The sequence below is a fragment of the Poecilia latipinna genome, unplaced genomic scaffold (assembly GCF_001443285.1).
Source record: "Poecilia latipinna isolate Pla-1442-1.1 unplaced genomic scaffold, P_latipinna-1.0 Scaffold1310, whole genome shotgun sequence".
Lineage (NCBI taxonomy): Eukaryota > Metazoa > Chordata > Actinopteri > Cyprinodontiformes > Poeciliidae > Poecilia > Poecilia latipinna.
The window spans coordinates 163,273-182,857 of record NW_015113926.1 but is presented as its reverse complement, the minus strand read 5'-3'; the positions used below and the strand labels follow the sequence as shown (position 1 = coordinate 182,857).

The window sequence follows — 19,585 nt, the reverse complement described above, 5'->3', positions numbered from 1 at the left end:
TAAAGCCTTGACTCTGTTCCGGTGATTTAAAGAATCATCCAGGTTTCTGCGCCTCAACCATCAGCGGAGCTTTAAGAACTGAGCGGAAACTAACCTGTCATACGTCACACCACGTGACCTTCCTGAACCTGACTGGATGCAACCTGGCAGCGCTGTCTGCTCATATCTGTCACATCATCATCATCATCAACATCATCATTTCAACTGAGCCACGCAAACGCGCACGCGCGGCCGCCGTAGGATCCGAGCGGCTGGTCCAGCTCCTCCCAGCGGGCCGCGGGCTCTGATCTGCGGCGGCCCGGCCGGGATGCGCCGCCTCCGGCTGCAGTCATCCCAGACAGTCCGGTCCCAGCCCCCCCTCCTCCACGCCCTGTCCTCCTCTTCCTCCTCTTACCTCCGCTCCAGATGCCGCCGCTCCCCGCCGCTGTCCTGCGTTAGGATCCCGCACTGCCGCACTGCGGGGCGGGTGGAGCATGGGAGGCGACCCGCAGGGCCGGAGCTCGGACGAGGTTCGGGTCTCTGCTGGGGGTTCGCTCTCTGGTCCTGATGCTGCTGCTGTTATGGCATCTCTCCGCCCGTCTCCTCCTGACGCACCAGCGGCAACCCGCTGCGTCAAGACGCACCGCGTTAGCGCCTACGACACCGGAAGAGCCCCAACGCGGCCTTCAAATTAAAAGACTGCCCACAATTATGCATTTTCATTACATACGAGATGTTTTATTATTTAGGATAATTTTAATGTATGTATTTAAAGGTAAATTAAAAATGATAATGGAAAATTAATTGTGGCAAAAATAATAAAACAAGAATATTAAAGAAAAGAATTAATCTGTTTAGTGATAAATCCCATTATCACTAAATAACGGATAAAATGCATCACTAATGATATATTTTAAGATAGTATATTTTACTTTATAAAATATCCATCCATCCGTTTTCTTACGCCCTTGTCCCTGGTGGTCAGGCGGTGCTGGTGCCTCTCCAGGAAGAGGCAGGTCACCTGGACAGGTCACCTGGACAGGTCACCTGGACAGGTCACCTGGACAGGTCACCTGTCCATCACAGATAAAATATACTTTATTAAATATATTAATTTTATCAAATAGCTTGTATGTATTCTATTAAACGAAAAACTAATTTAATTAAACAAAATTAACTAAACATTTTAAAAAATTATTGAAATAATTCCCAACGATCCCAAAGGGAAATTAAAAGTTGCTGTTCCACATGAATTCAAATTCTTCAAAAAATTATTGTATTTAAACACTAAAACACAGCAGCGACATATTTCATACATCTGATTTTGATCATTTTGTTACATTTCTTAGTTTACTAATTATTTCATTGACATACTTTTATGTCCCATATATTTTTTTCATATTATGTGTTTAAATGTCTTGCAGACTGAAAGAGGAGCTCCTAGAAGTTTATTTATTTTCAACGTTTCTGTTTGTAAAAAAAAAGAGAGAGAAAGAAAGAAAAGAAAACCAGAGTCAAGCTTGTAGGTTGTTTGAGCTGTAGGTCGATATGAATGGATCTGTGCTCTTATTGTGAAGACAGTCACACTTCCGGTCTCCACAGTCGGCGCTCTAATTTACGTCCCGCATCTCGTTCAACAGGACAAACACAGAGCGTCTCCATCAATAAAACTATTGATATCTTCATTATCAGTGAAACTCCCAGCTGGAGTCACGTGACTCGTCAATGAAGCTCAGCTTGGCATTACGTCACCTCACTGTTGACACGAGGACGCAGCTTGTTGGTGGTGATGATGTCATTGATACTGAAGCGAAACGTCACAACCTGCTGAAGGTCCGGCAGGTCCGACCAGAGGCGGCGGGAGGCTGGACGCGGCCCTGGGCGGCCGAACCGATTATGATTAATAATTATTTTAAAACTGGGGGAAGAAATGAAAGAAAAATAATCTGTAACATGAGTAAACATGAAGGACCAGGTGCTGCCATACAAGACAAAAATATATAAATATGTTCCATCTAAAATGACCTTAGTGGTAAAACCCATATTTATTTATTTGTTCCTCAGTTTTCAGTCATATTTACGCATTTATCTCCCCATCATTCATTCCAGCATTTTTATTTTTAATCTTTTCAAATTGTTTTGTAAAATCAACTAGTGATAATATTGACACAATAGTGATTGTTTTTAATTCCAGACATTTATATTTACAATATTTTCTTGATATTTTCATGAATAAATCACTTCATACAGTAAAATTTAAATTAAAAGCCAAATATGCATCTATAAAACATAAAATAAATGTAGAAGATGGTTTATATAAGGATATGATGCACAAATAAATAAATGCAGGAAGAAGAAAAATATTCAGAAATAAATATGTGGTTAAAAATAGATCACAAAATAAAATATAAAAGGTCAAATAAAACATAAAAGTGATAAATTTGGTATTTATCAATTTTATGTATAAAATGATACAGAAATGCATATATTGATTTAAAAAAAACTACATTTATTTTCTTGATTTAAAGTCAAGTTATGTTAGTTAAGTAAATTTTAACAATTAGAAAATAAAATAGGGTTAAGGTTACCCTAACCCATATATACTTATCCAAATCTTGATTCTAAGAAATTTAATTAATCCCCATAAGAAAGACGAAGAGACAAGTTTAATGCAAAGAGTATATAGATATTTATTTATCGTTTTACTGGTTCAGCAAATTTAACATTTAATTTTGTGTCTTTTTAGCGTAAAAAATCCAGAAGAATGTGAAAATCCTGATCAGACTGGAAATCCTGCAGATTTAACAAACCATCAGATGGAGTTTTATTGTGACAGGCTGCAGGACAGGAAGTTAAATGCAGTAACAGGAAATGGAGATCACTCCCACACTTCATCACCTGACTGAGTTCAACGTTCACCGTCTGGTTTTACCCAGAATCCCCTGATCTGAGATCTGATCTGATCTTCAACCAATGAAACCAGGGCAAATCGGAGGTCCCGCCCACATCCGCTCACCTGACTGCTCAGGTAATCTGCATTAGCACACCGACGCTCACTGAACCAGAAACCAGAAACCCTACTCTCTGCTCTCCATGTACAGTTTTTATTCCACTTCAGATCTTTCCTGTTGCCATGGAGACGGGTCCTCCTCTGCTCACCTGGAATCATAAAAGAAAAACAATAAGTCATGACAACGTCCAGATGTTATTCCCTGACCTGCCAGGCTGAGGCGACGCGCCACCAGCCAGAAGCTTGAAACGGAAAATCTCAACGTAGAAAAACAAAAAAAGAAAATAAAATCAAACACCTGTATGATGATGTCACAACCAATGACATCACACAGATGGACTCACCTCACTGTACAACGCATCCTTTCTTCTGCTTGGGGCTTTGGGATCTGACGCAGTCATCGAGTCCTGCAACAAAAAGGGACGATTGGATTGGTCGGTTTGTGGCTGAACAGAACCGTTTGGTTCTGGCAGGTTCGGTCCGGTTCGTTCCAAGATACGCAGCAGAACCAGGAATCCCTGGAGCCAAAGGAACCAGGAGCCTCATGAACAAACAGTTGAAGCGCTTCCTAATAAAACATGGAGGATTCTTCACATCAGATTGCAAAAACAACAGTTAGCAAAACTTAAAAACTGAAACAGGAGCGAAAAATCAAACCTAAAGAATCAATTCCTGAAGAACAAACGGTTCAGGAAGCTGTGTAATGACAGATCTGAGCCAGTAGAGGGCGACATTATGTGCTGTGTATCAACATGGTGGAAATTAGCGCTTTAGCATTTGGTTTTGCTAAATTACAATGATGTATGAGGATCAATAAAGCTAGAAAGCAAACAGAGGAGTACATTTCTGCCAAAAACCTCAAAAAGTTTTAGATTAAATCAGAAATTTTCACCCCTCCAAAAAACAACTAAAAAAAAAAGCAGGAAATGACTGACTTCCATAAGTTTCAAATTTGCGACAAAAAAAGTCTGAAATTTTGAGACTAGTCTCACATGTTGTAGAAAAACTTAGAAATTTCTGAGTTTCAGAAGTTGAAAATGTTGAACTTCTGAAACTCAGAAATGTAAAGTTTTTTTAGTTCAGAGATTAATCTCAACATTTCTGAGTTTCTTCTGGAAAATGTCCTCAGGAATTGGTCCTGAAATTGTCCGTCTGGAGCCGCCTCTGGACACCGCTGGTCTGCCGTGTGTTTGGGCGACAGCAGCCTTTCAGCCTGGTCTGCGTCTTTTAATCAGACATTACAGGATTTAGTGTTAGTCGGATCTTCATCTCAGATTTATTCTGCAGATTTTCTAACATTTGTTACGAAGCAGCTGATTGGCTGAGAGGAGAACCTTTGACATGTTTGGTCATCAAACCCGATTCAGAAAGACTCGAGGTGACATGCAGAGACGTGGAATCACTGATGGGATTATTTGGGATTAAAAGCGAACAGAGGTTCTGTCTGAGTCGGGTTCTACCTCAGGGGAGGGGCGGACGGGTTCAGGCCCGGGAGGAAACCAGACCCACATCCTCTGCGTTTGTCCCGGCTTGTTAACATATTGACACAATAACATGAACAGTGAAATTCAGACACATATAAACATGAACATGGCAGTAATCAGGACTTAATGACAGAAAGTCAAGCTGTTATGCTAGCTAAAGCAGCAATATGCAGGGGAGGGATCTGCTATTTGTATGGAAGAAAATACTTGAAAATAAATCAGCTTGAAGTTTTGCTACTCTATGTCAGCTTGGGGGTAAGCTAAGTGTGCTAAACGTCTTCAAAGATAAGCTAAAAATGAGGATCAGTGGAAGTTCTTATTTGGGAAAATAAGAAGTGACCGTCTGATCATGCAGAGCCGCGGTTAGCGGCTTAAAACCTGCCTGGACTTGAGTCTTCAGAGTGCGAGTCTAAGACAAGTCCAACAAATCTGTTGTTGCAACTAAACCGCTAAAGTCTGAAGCACGAGTCTCCATCTGTGCAGGCCAAAGCCTCTCTGGTTGAAGCTCCAGTCTTCACCAGCAGGGGGAGACACTTGCACAGCAAGTACAAACTACTGTTGCAGATTAAGGTTGTGTCGGTTGCCATGCCAACAGGGCAGAAACCCTTCATCTCTGCTGCTTGGACGTTTCTGTACCTTTTGGACGGGTCTTGTGCGTTCTCCTGCTCGGACTCTCGTTTGGATTTTTGCCATTCTCCGGTCCGATTCCTCTCACTTCTGACGAGGAGATGTACTCAAAGTCCGACCCATCCGCCACGCTCAGGCTGCTCCGGACTCTGCTCGGTGCCGGACGCTCTGCGCCGGGCTGGACTCCCTTCAGTCCTGAGGAACTTTGGGTTTCCAGACCCGAGTCCTTTAAAGACTCCTGACGCCTGCGCCTGGTCTCCTCTGCAGGACCAGCAGGAACGGCTGCAGGTGTTTGTGGGTTCTGGTTCTTTGGCGGTTCTGTTGACCTGGGATCAGGACTCGTTCCAGAGGGCAAGGCCATCGCAGATTGGTTGGAAGTGGCAGGAGTTTGGACCGCCTCCAACGGCTTCTTTGATTGGCCAGAACTTCCTGGATGGGAGGGCGGATCTTCCTGGATTGGTGTCATTCCAGATGTCTTCTGTGATTGGCTAGAGAGAGGGAAGTCGGGGTCCTCGACAGCCTTTGACCTCCGTATGGTCCCGGGACGAGCTGAAACACAACAATGGCTCCAGATTTAGAGCTGAAGATCCAACAGGACGTCACTGTTTAGCTGACAGTTAGCGCCCAGCTAAAGACACGTTGACTCATGATGTCACGCCCCCAACTTTCTGCTGGAGGGCAAAAAGCTGCTGGCTAACAATGACTAGTATTGGTGTTAGCTGTTAAGTTGTCAACATAATGGGGTAAAACTGAAATGAACACCTGATATTTAAAAGGAAAAGGGACGCGGGGCAAGGTCAAGTAAAAGTTTTAATAAAAAAAAAAGAAAATGAGAGGAAAGTAGCTCAGCTATGCTAGCCTGACTATGACAACTTTAACATGTAGATGTGCTGCAGAATTCATTGTGTTTGAGTTCAATTAAAAAGCAAAACAAACGTCGACCCAGAGACCAACTCTGACAGATCATCTGTAGAGCAGGAGTTTAAATCAGCTAATCAAGCGCTGCTGTTAGCTTAGCCAATAGCAGCGGTGGCTAGTCTACCACAGTGACCACTCATTAATAATGTCAGAACAAACATAAAGCCAGAAAACAATAATTCAACAGACCAAATGCAGCAAATGTTTGCTTGTTTTTTGGTGTTGAATCCTGATGCATTAGTGGAGCTGTTGTCAGTCAGTTGCTATGGAAACAGGTCTGTTTGAAGCGTATGATTAGTTCTGAGTTATTAACGGTTTTTCTCGTTATTTTCGGCTGTGGCGCTCTGAATCTCCTGGTTTCATTTAGTTAACAGTTTTACTGCAGCAGCGCCGCTATGGATGGAAAATCGTCTTTTTTTCCCTCCATCGTTGTTTGCATGCGTGACATTTCGGGATGTAAACCATACCGTGCACCGTGCCTGCAGGAACAGGAAGTGACCCCCGGCGCTGCCCCCTGCTGCCCCTGCGGGACGGCGTTCTGGTCTTCTTCAGGGCGTGGCCCTTCCGGATCTCGGCCATCAGGTTGTCAATGATGCAGCCTTCGTTCTGCAGGTTCACCTCCCTCTTGACTACAAGACGAGCATCGGTCACCTGCAGCCACGCCTCTTCTCTGATTGGCCAAGGTGCTGCTGGAGGCGGGACTCACCCATCCTGCCGGAATCTCCTTTCAGCTGCTTCTCCTCCTCTCTTTTCTTCCTCTTCTTCTCCAGCTCTCTCCGGTTTTCGTTCTCCTGTCAGGTGAAAACGACCCGGATGTTTTGTTTTGTGATGATGTCATCCTGATGATGTCAGAAGCACCTGTGATCAGCTGCTCACCTTGAGAGCTTTGAGGAAGAGCCCTCTGAAGGTCTTGATGATCCCAAAGAGGTCGTCGAGGGAGAAGGTGGCGACGTCTTCGCACAGGTAGTCCGCCAGGTCCCGCCTCCTGTCCTCCACAGAGGTCATGACCTTCTGCAGCTGCTCACACACCTGCAGGCTCTCCTGGAGGAAAAGGAAAACCGTCACGATGCGAGTGAGACGAGGCGACGACGAGGGGGCGGGGCCTAATGACTCACCTGGATGGCAGACAGGTACTGCTCCTTTATGTCCTCAGAGGAAGAGGAAACTTTCTTCTCAGAGCTTTTGAGCCGTTTGAACAGAGAGGAGTACTCAGACTGGATGGACTCCATGCTCACCCTGCAACCAGAACAGGAGAGTTCACTCCAGAGTTCACTCCAGTTCACTCCAGAGTTCACTCCAGTTCACTCCAGATGGAGAATTAATTGTAAATCAGGCTCTTCAATGTTTTCAGCCCAGGACCATCTGCTGGTCAGCTAGCTAGCTACACAGACACAACACAGCTACCTAGATAGCTAGATAGCCAATTTGTAAGATAATTAGCTAGTTTTACACTAGGCACTCTGTGCAATAACGCAGTTTTTTATACAAATGGTTCACTAATCGGCTGCTGCCACAAACAAACTGTGATTTTACATCAACACTCGTTTAGTTCGCTCACTAAAGGAGTGGATTTTGTCTAAAATAGATTTTATGCCTCATTTTGTTACGTTAATTTATTTACACAGATCTCCCAGGATCATAATGACACATAAAGACCTCCGTTTGAAATGGAAACTCATTTCTTTAAAATGAATAAATGTGAGTGGAGATCAGTTGGTCTGTTTACCCAGAAGCCTTTTCACAGATCTGCAGGTCATCAGGCAGGTTGAGCAGGTCCGGATGGTCCTTCTCCACCTCCTGGGGTCAGATTAAAGTCTCAGGTTATCTAATCTGTGTCCAGCATGAGCAGCGTGAGCAGAGCGCCCCCTGCCTGTACCTCCAGGATGTGGTGCAGCAGCGTGATCCTGGACTTGTTGGCTTTAGTTTCACTCAATCGGAGCAAAGTGCCGATTTTAAAGCCATCAGCGTTCCCAGTGTGGGTTCCCTGAAGCAAAAATATTAAATGACAGCAGATTACAGCCGATTGTTCACCTGGATTCAGTCGTGTGTCCGGAAACAGAAAGCGGTTACATAGTTGAGGAAGTTCCCGACGCTGAGGATGAGTTTGCAGAAGCCGGGCAGGCGGCAGCTCTCCCTCACACCTGAACACACCAAACATCAGGATTTCACACGGAGAAATGAAGCATCACCTCCTGTGTCAAAATAATCAGGTTAAATATGACTGAACACGACGAAAACATAAAATCTCTACAAGCGATTTGGTCTCATTTTTAGTGCAAATATCTTAGAGCACTTGAAATCAAAAAACTTTCAGCAAATGTAGCAGCTTGTTTTTTATTAATTCCCTAAAATTGATGAAAAAGTTTTAGTTGCACTGGCAGACTATTTCACTTGTAACATGGGAAAAATATCTGGGTATAAATGAATTTATCTCATACTTTTTAAATCAATTTTAAGGAATTATTTACTAAACATCAGCTCCTATATTTTCTGAAACGTTACTGGTAAGTTGGTCAAATGTGCTGAGAAACTGGCAAAACTTTCTTCCTGTCTGAATCTGAACTCTGGTTGTTCACATGAGCAGCAGGGGGCGCCACATCTCTAACTGTAACCCTATGGAGAACTCTTCTTCAGGTGTTTTCAGGTTTTATTTTGTGTGTAGATTCTGTTAATACAGACTTTGGCAGGCCTGGTCCAGAAGTTCAGCTTTGGGTTTCAGAGTCTCCAGCACACAGCTGCTCTCTTCACACAGCAGCATGCACTCGATCCTCAGCGCGTAGCTGCACACACACACACACACACACACACACACACATCAGCAGGAGACAGGCGTGCAGGTGAGAAATTACTTCAGCAGACAGGTGGCGCTGTCCTCTTACCTGGGCAAGTTCAGCAGCTGCAGGTAAAACTGATCCACTGACGCCATCTTGTCTCTGTCTTCCTGGTGGGACTTCAGGTTTTCTATCTGAGGACAGACAGGTGAGGCGTCAAACAACGTGTGGACAAGTGGAACAGCTGCAGGTAAGCAAAGCCCCGCCCCCTGACCCAATCTGAAAGCTTCCTCTGAAGTGGGCGGAGCCAATACACACAGATGGGCGTGTTAACGGCTTCCTGTCAAAAAGCAACTAGCGACAAATATAGCAACTTATTATTTTTAAAATAATAAGTTTTTTCCCCCAAAAAATTGACCATCAAGAAACTTTTTCAAACAGTGAATTACAAAATTTTTCAAAAAAGGCAACTAGCGACAAACCAGCGATTTTTTTCTGTGTTTGGCGCGAGTTATCGCTCAGGTGATGGGGGAGCGTGCTCAGCGTCTGCTGAACTCTGACCTCGTGTTTCTCTGGAAGCAGTTTGATCAGCTGTTCGAGGATTTCCACATCGAACTTGGACCGGTCTCCGTTCTGGATCAGAGACACAAACTCCTCATGGGAACTTCAGCAGAAACGGAGCAGAAGAATCAATCAACGACTGAAAACCAGGAAGTGCAACCAAAGGAGCGTTTCTATTGGCCGGCGCCTCACCATCTGAACTGCTTCAGGAAGATGTTGAGGTTCAGGCTTTTCTTGGCGTCAATGAACGAAATCTGCGGACAAGGAGACAACAGACAGACAACGGGTCAGATGATGCCTTCAGGACCACAGAACCTGAACCGACGTTTCTCACCTCTTTGGACTCCGTTCTGGTCTTGGTTCTGGTTTTGGCGTCAGTGGGAGGCAGACTGAAGAGCTGCTCGATGCTGCAGTAATCTGGTTCCACCGACTCTGACGATGATGATGTCCAGAGAGACTGATGATCTGTGGACAGACGAAGAGTCCAGAACCTGACCGGGTCCAAACAACTCAGAGTTAAGGTAGGAGAACGTCCGCTAGCTCACCGGTTACCACTCTGGACGGGAGTTTCTGCCAGTTCAGCTTCTTCATCCGCAGGGAGGGGCAGGGGGCGGGGCTTGAATGGTGGGCTGGGCTAAAATAGCCGCTGCCTAAAGTCGGTGCTGAATGAGCGGTGATCATTTCCATTGGTGGAGGCGGTGGGATCCCCATGCCAGGTAAAGGTGGAGGCGGTGGAGGTCCGGCGCCTGGTAGTGGAGGCGGAGGAGGCGGAGGAGGTGGAGCTCCAATGCCAGGTAAAGGAGGAGGAGGTGGAGGAGGTGGAGCAGATCCTGTGCCTGGTAAAGGTGGAGGAGGTGGTGGAGGTGGAGGAGGTGGAGGACAACCGGCTGCAGGGGGCGGAGCCTGTTTCTCTGCTAACGGCTGTAATTGGCCAGGAGGCCAGCTGAGCGTTCGGGTCTGCACCGCCCTGTCCACCATTCTGACCTTCTTATTGGATGACAGATGTTTTGTGGGGAAGAGCCTATCCAGCAGCGAATCACCGGGGCCTAAATCAGCTGGAAACAGATTCAGACACGCTTACATCCGGTCAGTCATCCCTCTGGACCCGCCTTCTGACCCAGAACCTGAAACCGGACTCACTGTTCTGGGCCAGCAGCGTGGCTCGATCGGTCAGCGCCTCCAGAGCCAGCCAGATGTCGTTTCTCTTTGGGTCCACCATCGACAAGGCCTGAAGGATGGAGAGCAGCTGGACTGAGGACGGACAGCTGGACACCTGGACACAGAGACCATGGAGACGACTTTGAGACACAACCCGGTTCTTCACCTCAGCAACAACCAGGAACAGTCAATGGTCAGAACCGCCAGCCGAAAAGTTAGCTATGCCAGCCGAAAAGTTAGCTACGCCAGCCGAAAAGTTAACTACGCTAGCCGAAAAGTTAGCTACGCCAGCCGAAAAGTTAGCTACGCCAGCCGAAAAGTTAACTATGCTAGCCGAAAAGTTAACTATGCTAGCTGAAAAGTTAGCTACGCCAGCCAAAAAGTTAACTATGCTAGCTGAAAAGTTAGCTACGCTAGCCCTAACGCACTAATCACGAAATTAGTTCTAATGCTACAGTTAATGCTAATGTTAAACTGCTATATCAACATGGTATTTAGCAGAAGTTAATGCTAACGATTTGGGCACATTTCTGCTAATGGCAGAGTTAATTTTTAGCTTAGCATTTTGCTCATTTTGAAAACATTTAGAACATCGAGGTTCCAGAAAAATTTTTTTTTGATAAATTTGCTAATTTACTTTCAGATCAATAAAGTTTGGTTATGAGCTGCTGAGAATTATCCAATTATTTAGAGGTTTATTCATGCTCTTATTTTGAAGAACCTCCTGGAGAAATTTCTTTGAGGTTTCTGAGGAGGAATGTTGTTATTTTTGTTGGTGAGGAAGCTGAGCTGATGAAGAGGAGCGGACAGACCTTGGCGAAGAGCAAACTGAAGACTTCCTGGTGGCTGCTCATGTCGATCCCGCCGTACAGTCTCTCCATCTCCTCTTCATCGTCCGCCATGGAGTCTTCGAACGCATCGCACTGGATGTTGAGGTCCATGTCCTCCGTCTCTCTGGAGACGGACGCAGAGACGTCACAACGCCGCCGGACTCTGGCTACGGAAGCCATCAGAAACATTTACCTCAGCTTGGGGAGCAGATCTAGCAGCTGCAGCCCTGAAACACAGCAAGCGTCATGGTGAGACTCAGAGCTTAGAGTCCAACACGTCCAACACGTCCAACGCCTGTGGACCAGATCAAAACGCTCCAGCAGTCCGGTTAGCAGTGAGGACCAGACCCGCTGGCAGACAGCGATGGCATCGTTTGAATTTGAACCGTTCATCTGCACAGTTTAAACTCATCAACTTTAATTCTAGGAGATTTTTGCCTTTTATGAACTTCACGTTTTTTCCACAGTTACAGTTACAGGTATTTAAATATCAGACAAATGTGCTGAAATATAAATGTTATAAATCTTCTTTACATTTTGGCCAGAGACGTTTATTTTTAAAAAGCTGATAAAAATACAAACATAAAGGATCACATCAACTGAATAATCTACACCATACACGGCGATTATGTTTAAAAATAGACAATAATCCATAAAACTGACCAATGTGGACTTCTGAATTCAATTATTGCAAAAAAAATCTTTATAAAAATTGTTTTGCTAAGTTTTCTGGCATTTAGAAATAATTTTATTAATTAAAACAAGAAAAGTTTGGTCTGATTTGATTGCAGATGGTGAAATAGAAACATGTACGTCTCTTTTTATTTTCTTTTTATGTACAATGTTTGACTTTTCAAACTCAAATTCTCCTGTTTTTTTTCCCATAAAGATTTGCTCGTCCTTTTCTTATTCCTTTTTTTACTGTTGAATGTAAAACCTGAGATCAGCGAAAGGCCAAAGAAAACATCTGAAACCTGAGAACATCTGGAGGATGTTCTGATCAACTGGAGCCAAACGAGACAGAAAAGCACAGAATGAGTCTAAACTTGCTGACATGAACTCATGATGTTCCTGTCACATCTGCTCACTGAGCGTCAAACATGATCCATCATTAAAAACTTGTCTGAACCTGATAGCAGCAGAATTTCCCACAACTGTTGTATGTTTGAAATGTTTGAGCTTGTTCTGCATCTACAGGCAGCCTGTTCCCCTCCTGGCCTGTGGGGGCGCTGCACCACTGAAGGAAACATGAAAACCTCTGAAGACGCTGAGCGCAACTTCCTTCTTCACTAAATAGAAACAAAATGGAGGCGTCAGATTTTTTCTTTTTGTCTCTGGCTAAAGACCACGACTCATTTCTCCTGCTAGCGCTAGGCTAGCACGTTTGTTTAAACGTTTTACATCATCATGTCGAATATTTAACATCTTCGACTCCAATAGTTTATTTTCTGGAAGTGATTCATCCAGGACTAAAGAATCTCTGTGTATTTTTGTTTCAGACCACAGATTTTACGACTTGTAATTTTGTGAGAGTCATAATCGTTTCATAATTATTCATGACCTGAAGGGAAACCACAGCCTGGTTTCATAAACAACCTGACTGGCATGAACCTTACAAGCCGTCACTGCTCTGTTGGCTACAGAGAAAGTTTTATTTCTGCTCCCAGCCAGTCATATTTCTGAATAAAATGAATGCTGATTGGCTGAGGAGCGCCAAGCTCCGCCCATCTGCTGGTCCGTACCGATGAACTCCTGTCTGAGTCGCTGTCTCTTGTGCAGGTCTTCCTGTCCCAGGATGAGGACGTTGATGACGGCCATCATGGTGACCATGTAGGGGACGCTGTCAGTGGCCTGCAGTTCGTTCATGATGACGCTGAAGCGATACTGCTGCTTCTTCAGAGTCTGGAGGCGGAGACACAAGAACGTCAGATCCGAAACGACCGAATCAGATCCGAAACGACCGATTCAGATCCGAAACGACCGATTCAGATCCAAAACGACCGATTCAGATCCGAAACGACCGATTCAGATCCGAAACGACCGAATCAGATCCAAAACGACCGAATCAGATCCAAAACGACCAAATCAGATCCAAAACGACCAAATCAGATCCAAAACGACCGATTCAGATCCGAATGACCGATTCAGATCCAAAATGATTGTTTATACAAAACAATTAATTTGAAAAATAAAAATATTTTAAACTAACAAAGTTTTGAAATTGGAAAAAAAATTAACTGAAAAAAAAAAATGTTAAAAACTACTTTTCAGGTTCAATGTTTTTTTTTTTCCAGTTTCAGACATTTTTTCTTTTGAACAAGCTTTATGGCCCTGATCTCTCTCCGTAGGTCTGCTGTGCTCTGAACGGACAGAGGAAGCAGAGAGCAGCTCCGTTTCCCGCTGAGGGTTTGGGCGGGTCAGAACCGATCAGTCTGTTATCTGCTGCTGCGCCGCGATCCCGCTGACAAAGGCAGCGATGAAACACTGATATCAGCGGAACGGCTCGCCTTGCAACAACACCAAACCCGAGCCAAAAGAACATTTGAGACGCTACCAGTTCAGACATTTATTTTCACCAGAAAAACATTGAAGAGGTTTGGAAAGAAAAACTCCTGGAGGCTCTGAACCGACTGACTGCATGGTGGAAAACCAGCGGCACAGCAGAAATACTCTAAAAACAGCAACATTTCTACCGACGTTTATCCTTCCACTCAACTTTCTACCAAAATACTTTGTCATCAGTAGTCTTCCTCATGACCATTACATCAGATTATTGATCAGTAACATTCTGATTTCCTGATAAACTGATGTTTGGGTTGTTCTTTACTTAAATTTATAATCATTAAAAAAAATAAATCAACAGTAAATTAAGTTTTAACTATATTTAAAATTTAAAACTTTCTGCTGCGAATAAGAAGCTGAAAGTTACACTGTCAAATAGTTTGGGTTATTTAGTCTGTCATAAGAGGAAAAAGTCATAATTTCATCAAATTATTAATTTATAACTTGAATAACTTGATTAAATATTTAATTTGGATAGTTTAGTTCAGTTTAGTTTGTATAGAAGCTTTTATTTTGATGGTCTGCTTCCTATTATTGGCAAGTTAATTTGCTAAATAGCTCTACATCTAGATCCAACTAGCTAAATATTTAGCTACATCTCTGCTATATATTTAGCTTGACTATGTAGTTTCTGAAGCTAACTATTTAGCTCCAAGAAAACTGTTTAGCTTGGAGCTAAATAGGTAGGTTTTTAGATATTTAGCACCAAGCTAAATATTTATCTAGCTTGCTAGCTATTTATTTAGCTAGTCAGCTAGCTAAATAAATATTTAGTGAGGAAGCTTAGTGCCATTTAGCTTGGAGCTAAATATTTAAATTTGAGCTGGTAAACTAAATCTTTAGCTCGCTAACTAAATACTGGATTAATGAGTAACAGTTTAAATATGGCTGATGAATTAACTCCCATTTTTTCCTCTTAGGGTAAATAACTCAAATTATTGCTGTTAATTTTTGCCTGTATAACTTTACAAACATCACCGATCCGTGAAGAAGGTTTCAGTTGGTTAGCCATGCTGTGAGATGTTTAGGATGCAACTATCAGTTGGATTCAGAGCAGAAGTTTAGCAGACAGATCGGATGCAGAGGGAACCAGAGGAAGCAGGAAACTCAGCATGTGTGGCGAACCTTGTAGTTCTCGAAGGCGTCCAGGGTCAGGCTGCAGCCCTGGGGGTCAAAGAGGGCGAGCGCCGCCAGCAGCTCAAACACCTGCATCTTCACCATCACGTTGGACGTGTCCAGAGCTGCAGGGGGACACATGGACAGGAGGTCAGAGGGCAGCGGCTCGGTCCACCAGCAGGCCGGCGCCGGGTCGGTCCCATGTTGGGCGCCAATCAGAGGGATGAGGCATATTACAAGAGTAAATCAATCAGGACTCCGTCAGTTAGTTCATCTGAACATTCAAGTTCTACAGTCACAGAAATCTCCACTGGTTAAAGCTTCTCAGTTTTACTGCATTGGAACCGAAGCAGTCCGGTCTCTGTCCTCACCGGTCCTCTGACCCGCTCTGTACCCAACCCTTCTGTAGCTCCGTCTCTAAATTAATCACATCTGAAGTATTTCAAACCTCGATTATGAAATGTTTACGGTAACGGCTCCATTCATCTGCCAACATTCTGCCAAGTTCTGACTCCTTCCTAACCTCTCAGGCTACGACTTGTTTCCCCATTTCATTTAATAATATTTAGTTCCAACTTTAAACCGGATCAGAATGATAAGCAGAAACTTTCCTCAGGTTTTATCAGACAGCTGGTTTCACAGCCACTTCCTGCTTCCTGTTTCCTATTCCGGGAAAACAGGAAGCAGGAACCAGAGAAAGGTTCAGGCAGGGAACAAACTGAACTGGAACCAGAACCAGGACCAGGACTGGAACCAGGACCAGGACCAGGACCAGGACTGGAACCAGGACCAGTCAGATGAACCGACCCGTTTCCTCTGCATGGATCTCATGACGGCAGAAATGTTGCAGAGCTGCATTTTTGAAGTGCCGCAGCTGCAAGTTGTCATGGCAACCAACGGGTCGAGCTGCTTCCTGATGATATCGGACCCGCAGCAGACAGAACCGGGCGGCGGCACCCACCCTGCGCCAGGGTCCGGATGTATCCCTCCTCATTGTCCAGGATGAAGTCGAGTCCGGCGGACGAGTTCATGACGCTGCGGATGCACGACACGCAGGTGAGCTGCAGCAGCGCGTCGGTGATGCGGGCGCAGCCGCGGCCCGACAGCCGCTCCAGCGCCGCCATCAGCAGGTCCAAACCCTGCAGCTCCAGGAACTGGACCATCCACGGCTCGTCGCTCTTCTCCAGGCGCCGCCGCAGACCCGAGTAGTTCACCACGGTGGGAACCTGCAGGCAACACGCCGCCACAGCGCTGAGCTCATCAGGACTACGGCTGAAACAATTAATTGATTACTTAAATGATTAACTTTTTCAGTAATCGATCAATCGCCAAGTTCCATGGAGCTTAGCCTTGTCTGGTTCCAAAACAAACCAGGAAGTCAAATTCTGATGGAATTAAAACCATCAATCTCAGGCTGAGTCAATTAATCATTATTAATCATTTACTGAAATGATCAACTAATTGAGTAATCGATTAATCGTTAAGCTACATGGAGCCTTAGCCTTCCTTGGTTCAGGAAGTCAAACTCGGAATGAATTACAGCCATCAAACTCAGGCGATTAATCGTGATTAATCTATGTTGAAATGAATCGTCAACTAATTTAGAAATCGATTAATCGTTAACTGGAGCATCGCCGCCTGGAGGAGGTCGTTCCCATGGTGATGGTTCCTACCTGCAGCAGGCGGATGCACAGCTCCGGGTCGGCGTTCTCCAGGTTGGCCTCCAGCGATCCGTCCGGGTCGTCATCAGGACCTCTGGTTACTCGCTCCTTCACCGCATCCCATCTGGTTCTGGACGCCATGACGACGGGATTTTGCAGAATCTGGCCAAAGTTTATCAATCCGTCAGATTAAACGTGCAGAGAGAGGAGAAATAAACTGAGATTTCAGCTCCACTGGGAATTAATCTCTGTTTTCTGCTCATTTTTCTGGTTAAATGTTTAACTTTGCATCTCAACACGCCTGGAACCGTCAGTCACTGCTGACCTGTGACCCAGTTGGATCTGAGGAATCCAGATCAATGAGTCTCTTTGTTCGGCCTCCAGAACCGGGCCCGGCTGCAGCTCGGTTCTGAACAGCAACAGGAAAGTTTAACTGCGATAAAAAAACACTTAAAGCAGATCAGACTCGCATTTAATAAAGTTTTCAGGATTTTCCAGATTTCCGTGGGTCAGATTCCAGATGGATGGTGAAGCAGCTCCATCAGTAAATCTGGTTGTTTTTGTCGACTTGGAGTCTGAAGGCTGACCGGGAGAGCCCGTTAGCATTAGCTTCCACCAAATACATTGCTAGTGTAGCACTTTAGCATTAGCTTCCATTAATAGTCCTTTAGCCATACCACTAAGGGTTTATCCCTTTCAGTTAGGGCTAAAGTCCTTAACTAAATGGTTTAGCTAAAGAGTTTATCTACAATGCTAAATGCACGTTAGCATTGTAGCTAAAGCACTCTAATGCTAGTGTAGCACATTAGCAATAGCTTCCACGTTGCTCTGATTACTTTAACATTCTATAAATCCTCAGGGACTAAAATAATTTAAATTTTTAATAAGATGATCCGTTTGCCTGTCCTCTCCTCTGAGACGTTTATCGATATGAAAACAGAAGTTACAGCTCATCGTTACGGTACGGAGGAGGAGGAATCATGCTGTGGTGCTTCATAACTCCCACATGCATGTCGACATTTTAACGCTCCTTATGACACGACGCTCAGTATGTTTCAGATGTTTCAGTGTCTCCACCTCACACTAATGACGGATTATTACTAATCACCTGACAAACACCTGATCGGTTCTGAACCAAACCAGGAGTTCTGGTTCTGATCCGACCCTCAGTGTCATGGTCCATGTCTCCTCGATTCTTACAGGAAAACACAGATTGCAGCAATAATTTCTGTAGGAGGTTGGGAAACACTGAATTCCTCTGTGTGAGTGTGTGTGTCTGTGTGTGTGAGTGTGTGTGTGTGTGTGTGAGACATTCCTCCATGACAGACGGGGTGGAGCTCAGATTCCTGTGATGAAGGCAGCAGGTCAGATTGAGATTCTGATGAAATATTTTAATTATTATCAGGAAACGATGAAAAACACGATGACGTCTGTTCTGGTTGCACTTTACAGCCTCTAGAAGTGTCTCTATAGAAAATCATTAAAATATGACGAGGAAAAACAAGACCTTTAATATCCAATTATAAAATATAAATTTACAGTTTAGGAGCCGTAAATGTGAAGTAACATTTATAAACAGTGACGTGTATTTCTGGGTCCAGAGCTGGAAAATGACCCAAAGGACAGAAAATCAGCACCAAAATGACTTGAGTCCACAGTGGTGAACATGCTAATGCGCTAACAGCAGAGCCAGTTTTTGCCTTCAGCTTTAGCGGTTCAGCTAACCAAATGTTTCACTGTTAGTGAGGCGTTTAGCTTTAGCAGCACATGTTTCTGAGTTCAGGGTTAGCGCAGCTGACCGAGTGGATCCTCAGAACCTCGACAGAACTAATCTGTCCTCAGCCACAACTTAACGTTTCACATTTCTGTCTGACATGAAAATGGTGTCAGAATATTCTAGAAATAAAAACCTGGGAAGAAAACTAGTCCTAACAGCTCCTTTAGAGGTCAAAGGTCAGAACCAAAATCCAGCTGTTTTTCATTTAATCCGAGTCTGACTGCAGATGTTCTGGTTCTGTAGAAAACAACCAGAATCATGAAGACTACAGAACCCTGCAGGACGAAACGCCCTAAACATCCAGCCACAGATATTCTGGGATGGTTCAGATCAAAACAGATTGTTAGAATGGTCTAGTCAAAGTCCAGACCTGAATCCAAATGAGGAGAACCTGTAGATGTTCTGCTCCTCATAAATTCCCAATGAAAGAGTAAATATTAAATGTAACAACATGTGGGAAGTTAATGGGGTGTGAATACTTTTTAAGGTGAGCTTTGGGACCCATATGGGGCCCACTCACACCGACTGTCCCCCTGACGCTGACAGGACAGAAATCTGATTAAAATCACACAAAGTTAAGATTGTGGGTTTAAAGTCCATGTTGACTCGAACTGATCGGTTAATCGAGCTGAAGGACCAAAGACAGAGTCCATAACGCTGGTTCCGATAACGCCAGAGTCCAGCCGCCTCCAATCAGAACCCTGAGAGTGATGAAGCTCTGCTCGCACCTGAGGAAACTTTACCCGAGTGTCGACAGGTAAAACAAAACATCCGGTTCTAACGGGACGGGATGCAGTTCGGTTCCGTTAAAACTTAGAGAAGTTCAGAAACAAACAAACCAGCGTTTGGATTCAAACGGACCCAGCGGCGTTCTGCTCTAAAAGCCCCAAACCAACCAGCAAACCAGGAAGAACCGAGTCACCGCACCGAACCGAGCCGGTCGGAACCAGCGGGACTCCTTACCGTGAGGACCGCAGTTCGGCTGGGTCAGGATGAAGACTGCGGTGGAAACGGAGCATCAGAATCACGGCAGCTGATCTGCAGGGACTCCGCCTTCAGTGGGCGGGGCCACGGGATGGACAATCTGTAATCAATAATCAATAATCTGCCCCGATCCGCAGGACGACGGGA

General features: G+C 44.6%; 2 protein-coding genes across 2 annotated transcripts; both read right to left on the bottom strand.

The window, feature by feature from the left end:
- Nucleotides 1-2,652: 2,652 nt before the first annotated feature.
- Nucleotides 2,653-11,518, bottom strand: LOC106961527 (inverted formin-2-like). Its single transcript, XM_015055312.1, has 19 exons — nt 11,321-11,518; nt 10,491-10,623; nt 9,896-10,405; nt 9,685-9,815; nt 9,543-9,604; nt 9,351-9,453; nt 8,898-8,983; nt 8,698-8,798; nt 8,089-8,159; nt 7,895-8,002; nt 7,745-7,815; nt 7,134-7,254; nt 6,895-7,059; nt 6,725-6,809; nt 6,486-6,647; nt 5,110-5,649; nt 4,087-4,518; nt 3,334-3,396; nt 2,653-3,138 (listed from the first exon to the last, which is right to left on the bottom strand). The coding sequence occupies exons 1-17, from the start codon at nt 11,516-11,518 to the stop codon at nt 4,472-4,474; spliced, it is 2,694 nt and encodes an 897-aa protein (XP_014910798.1). The 3' UTR covers nt 2,653-3,138; nt 3,334-3,396; nt 4,087-4,471.
- A 9-nt stretch (nt 11,519-11,527) lies between these two features.
- On the bottom strand, nt 11,528-19,523 carry LOC106961540 (inverted formin-2-like). Its single transcript, XM_015055335.1, has 6 exons — nt 19,418-19,523; nt 16,690-16,839; nt 15,978-16,242; nt 15,026-15,141; nt 13,081-13,240; nt 11,528-11,565 (listed from the first exon to the last, which is right to left on the bottom strand). The coding sequence occupies exons 2-6, from the start codon at nt 16,816-16,818 to the stop codon at nt 11,528-11,530; spliced, it is 708 nt and encodes a 235-aa protein (XP_014910821.1). The 5' UTR covers nt 16,819-16,839; nt 19,418-19,523.
- Nucleotides 19,524-19,585: the final 62 nt, after the last annotated feature.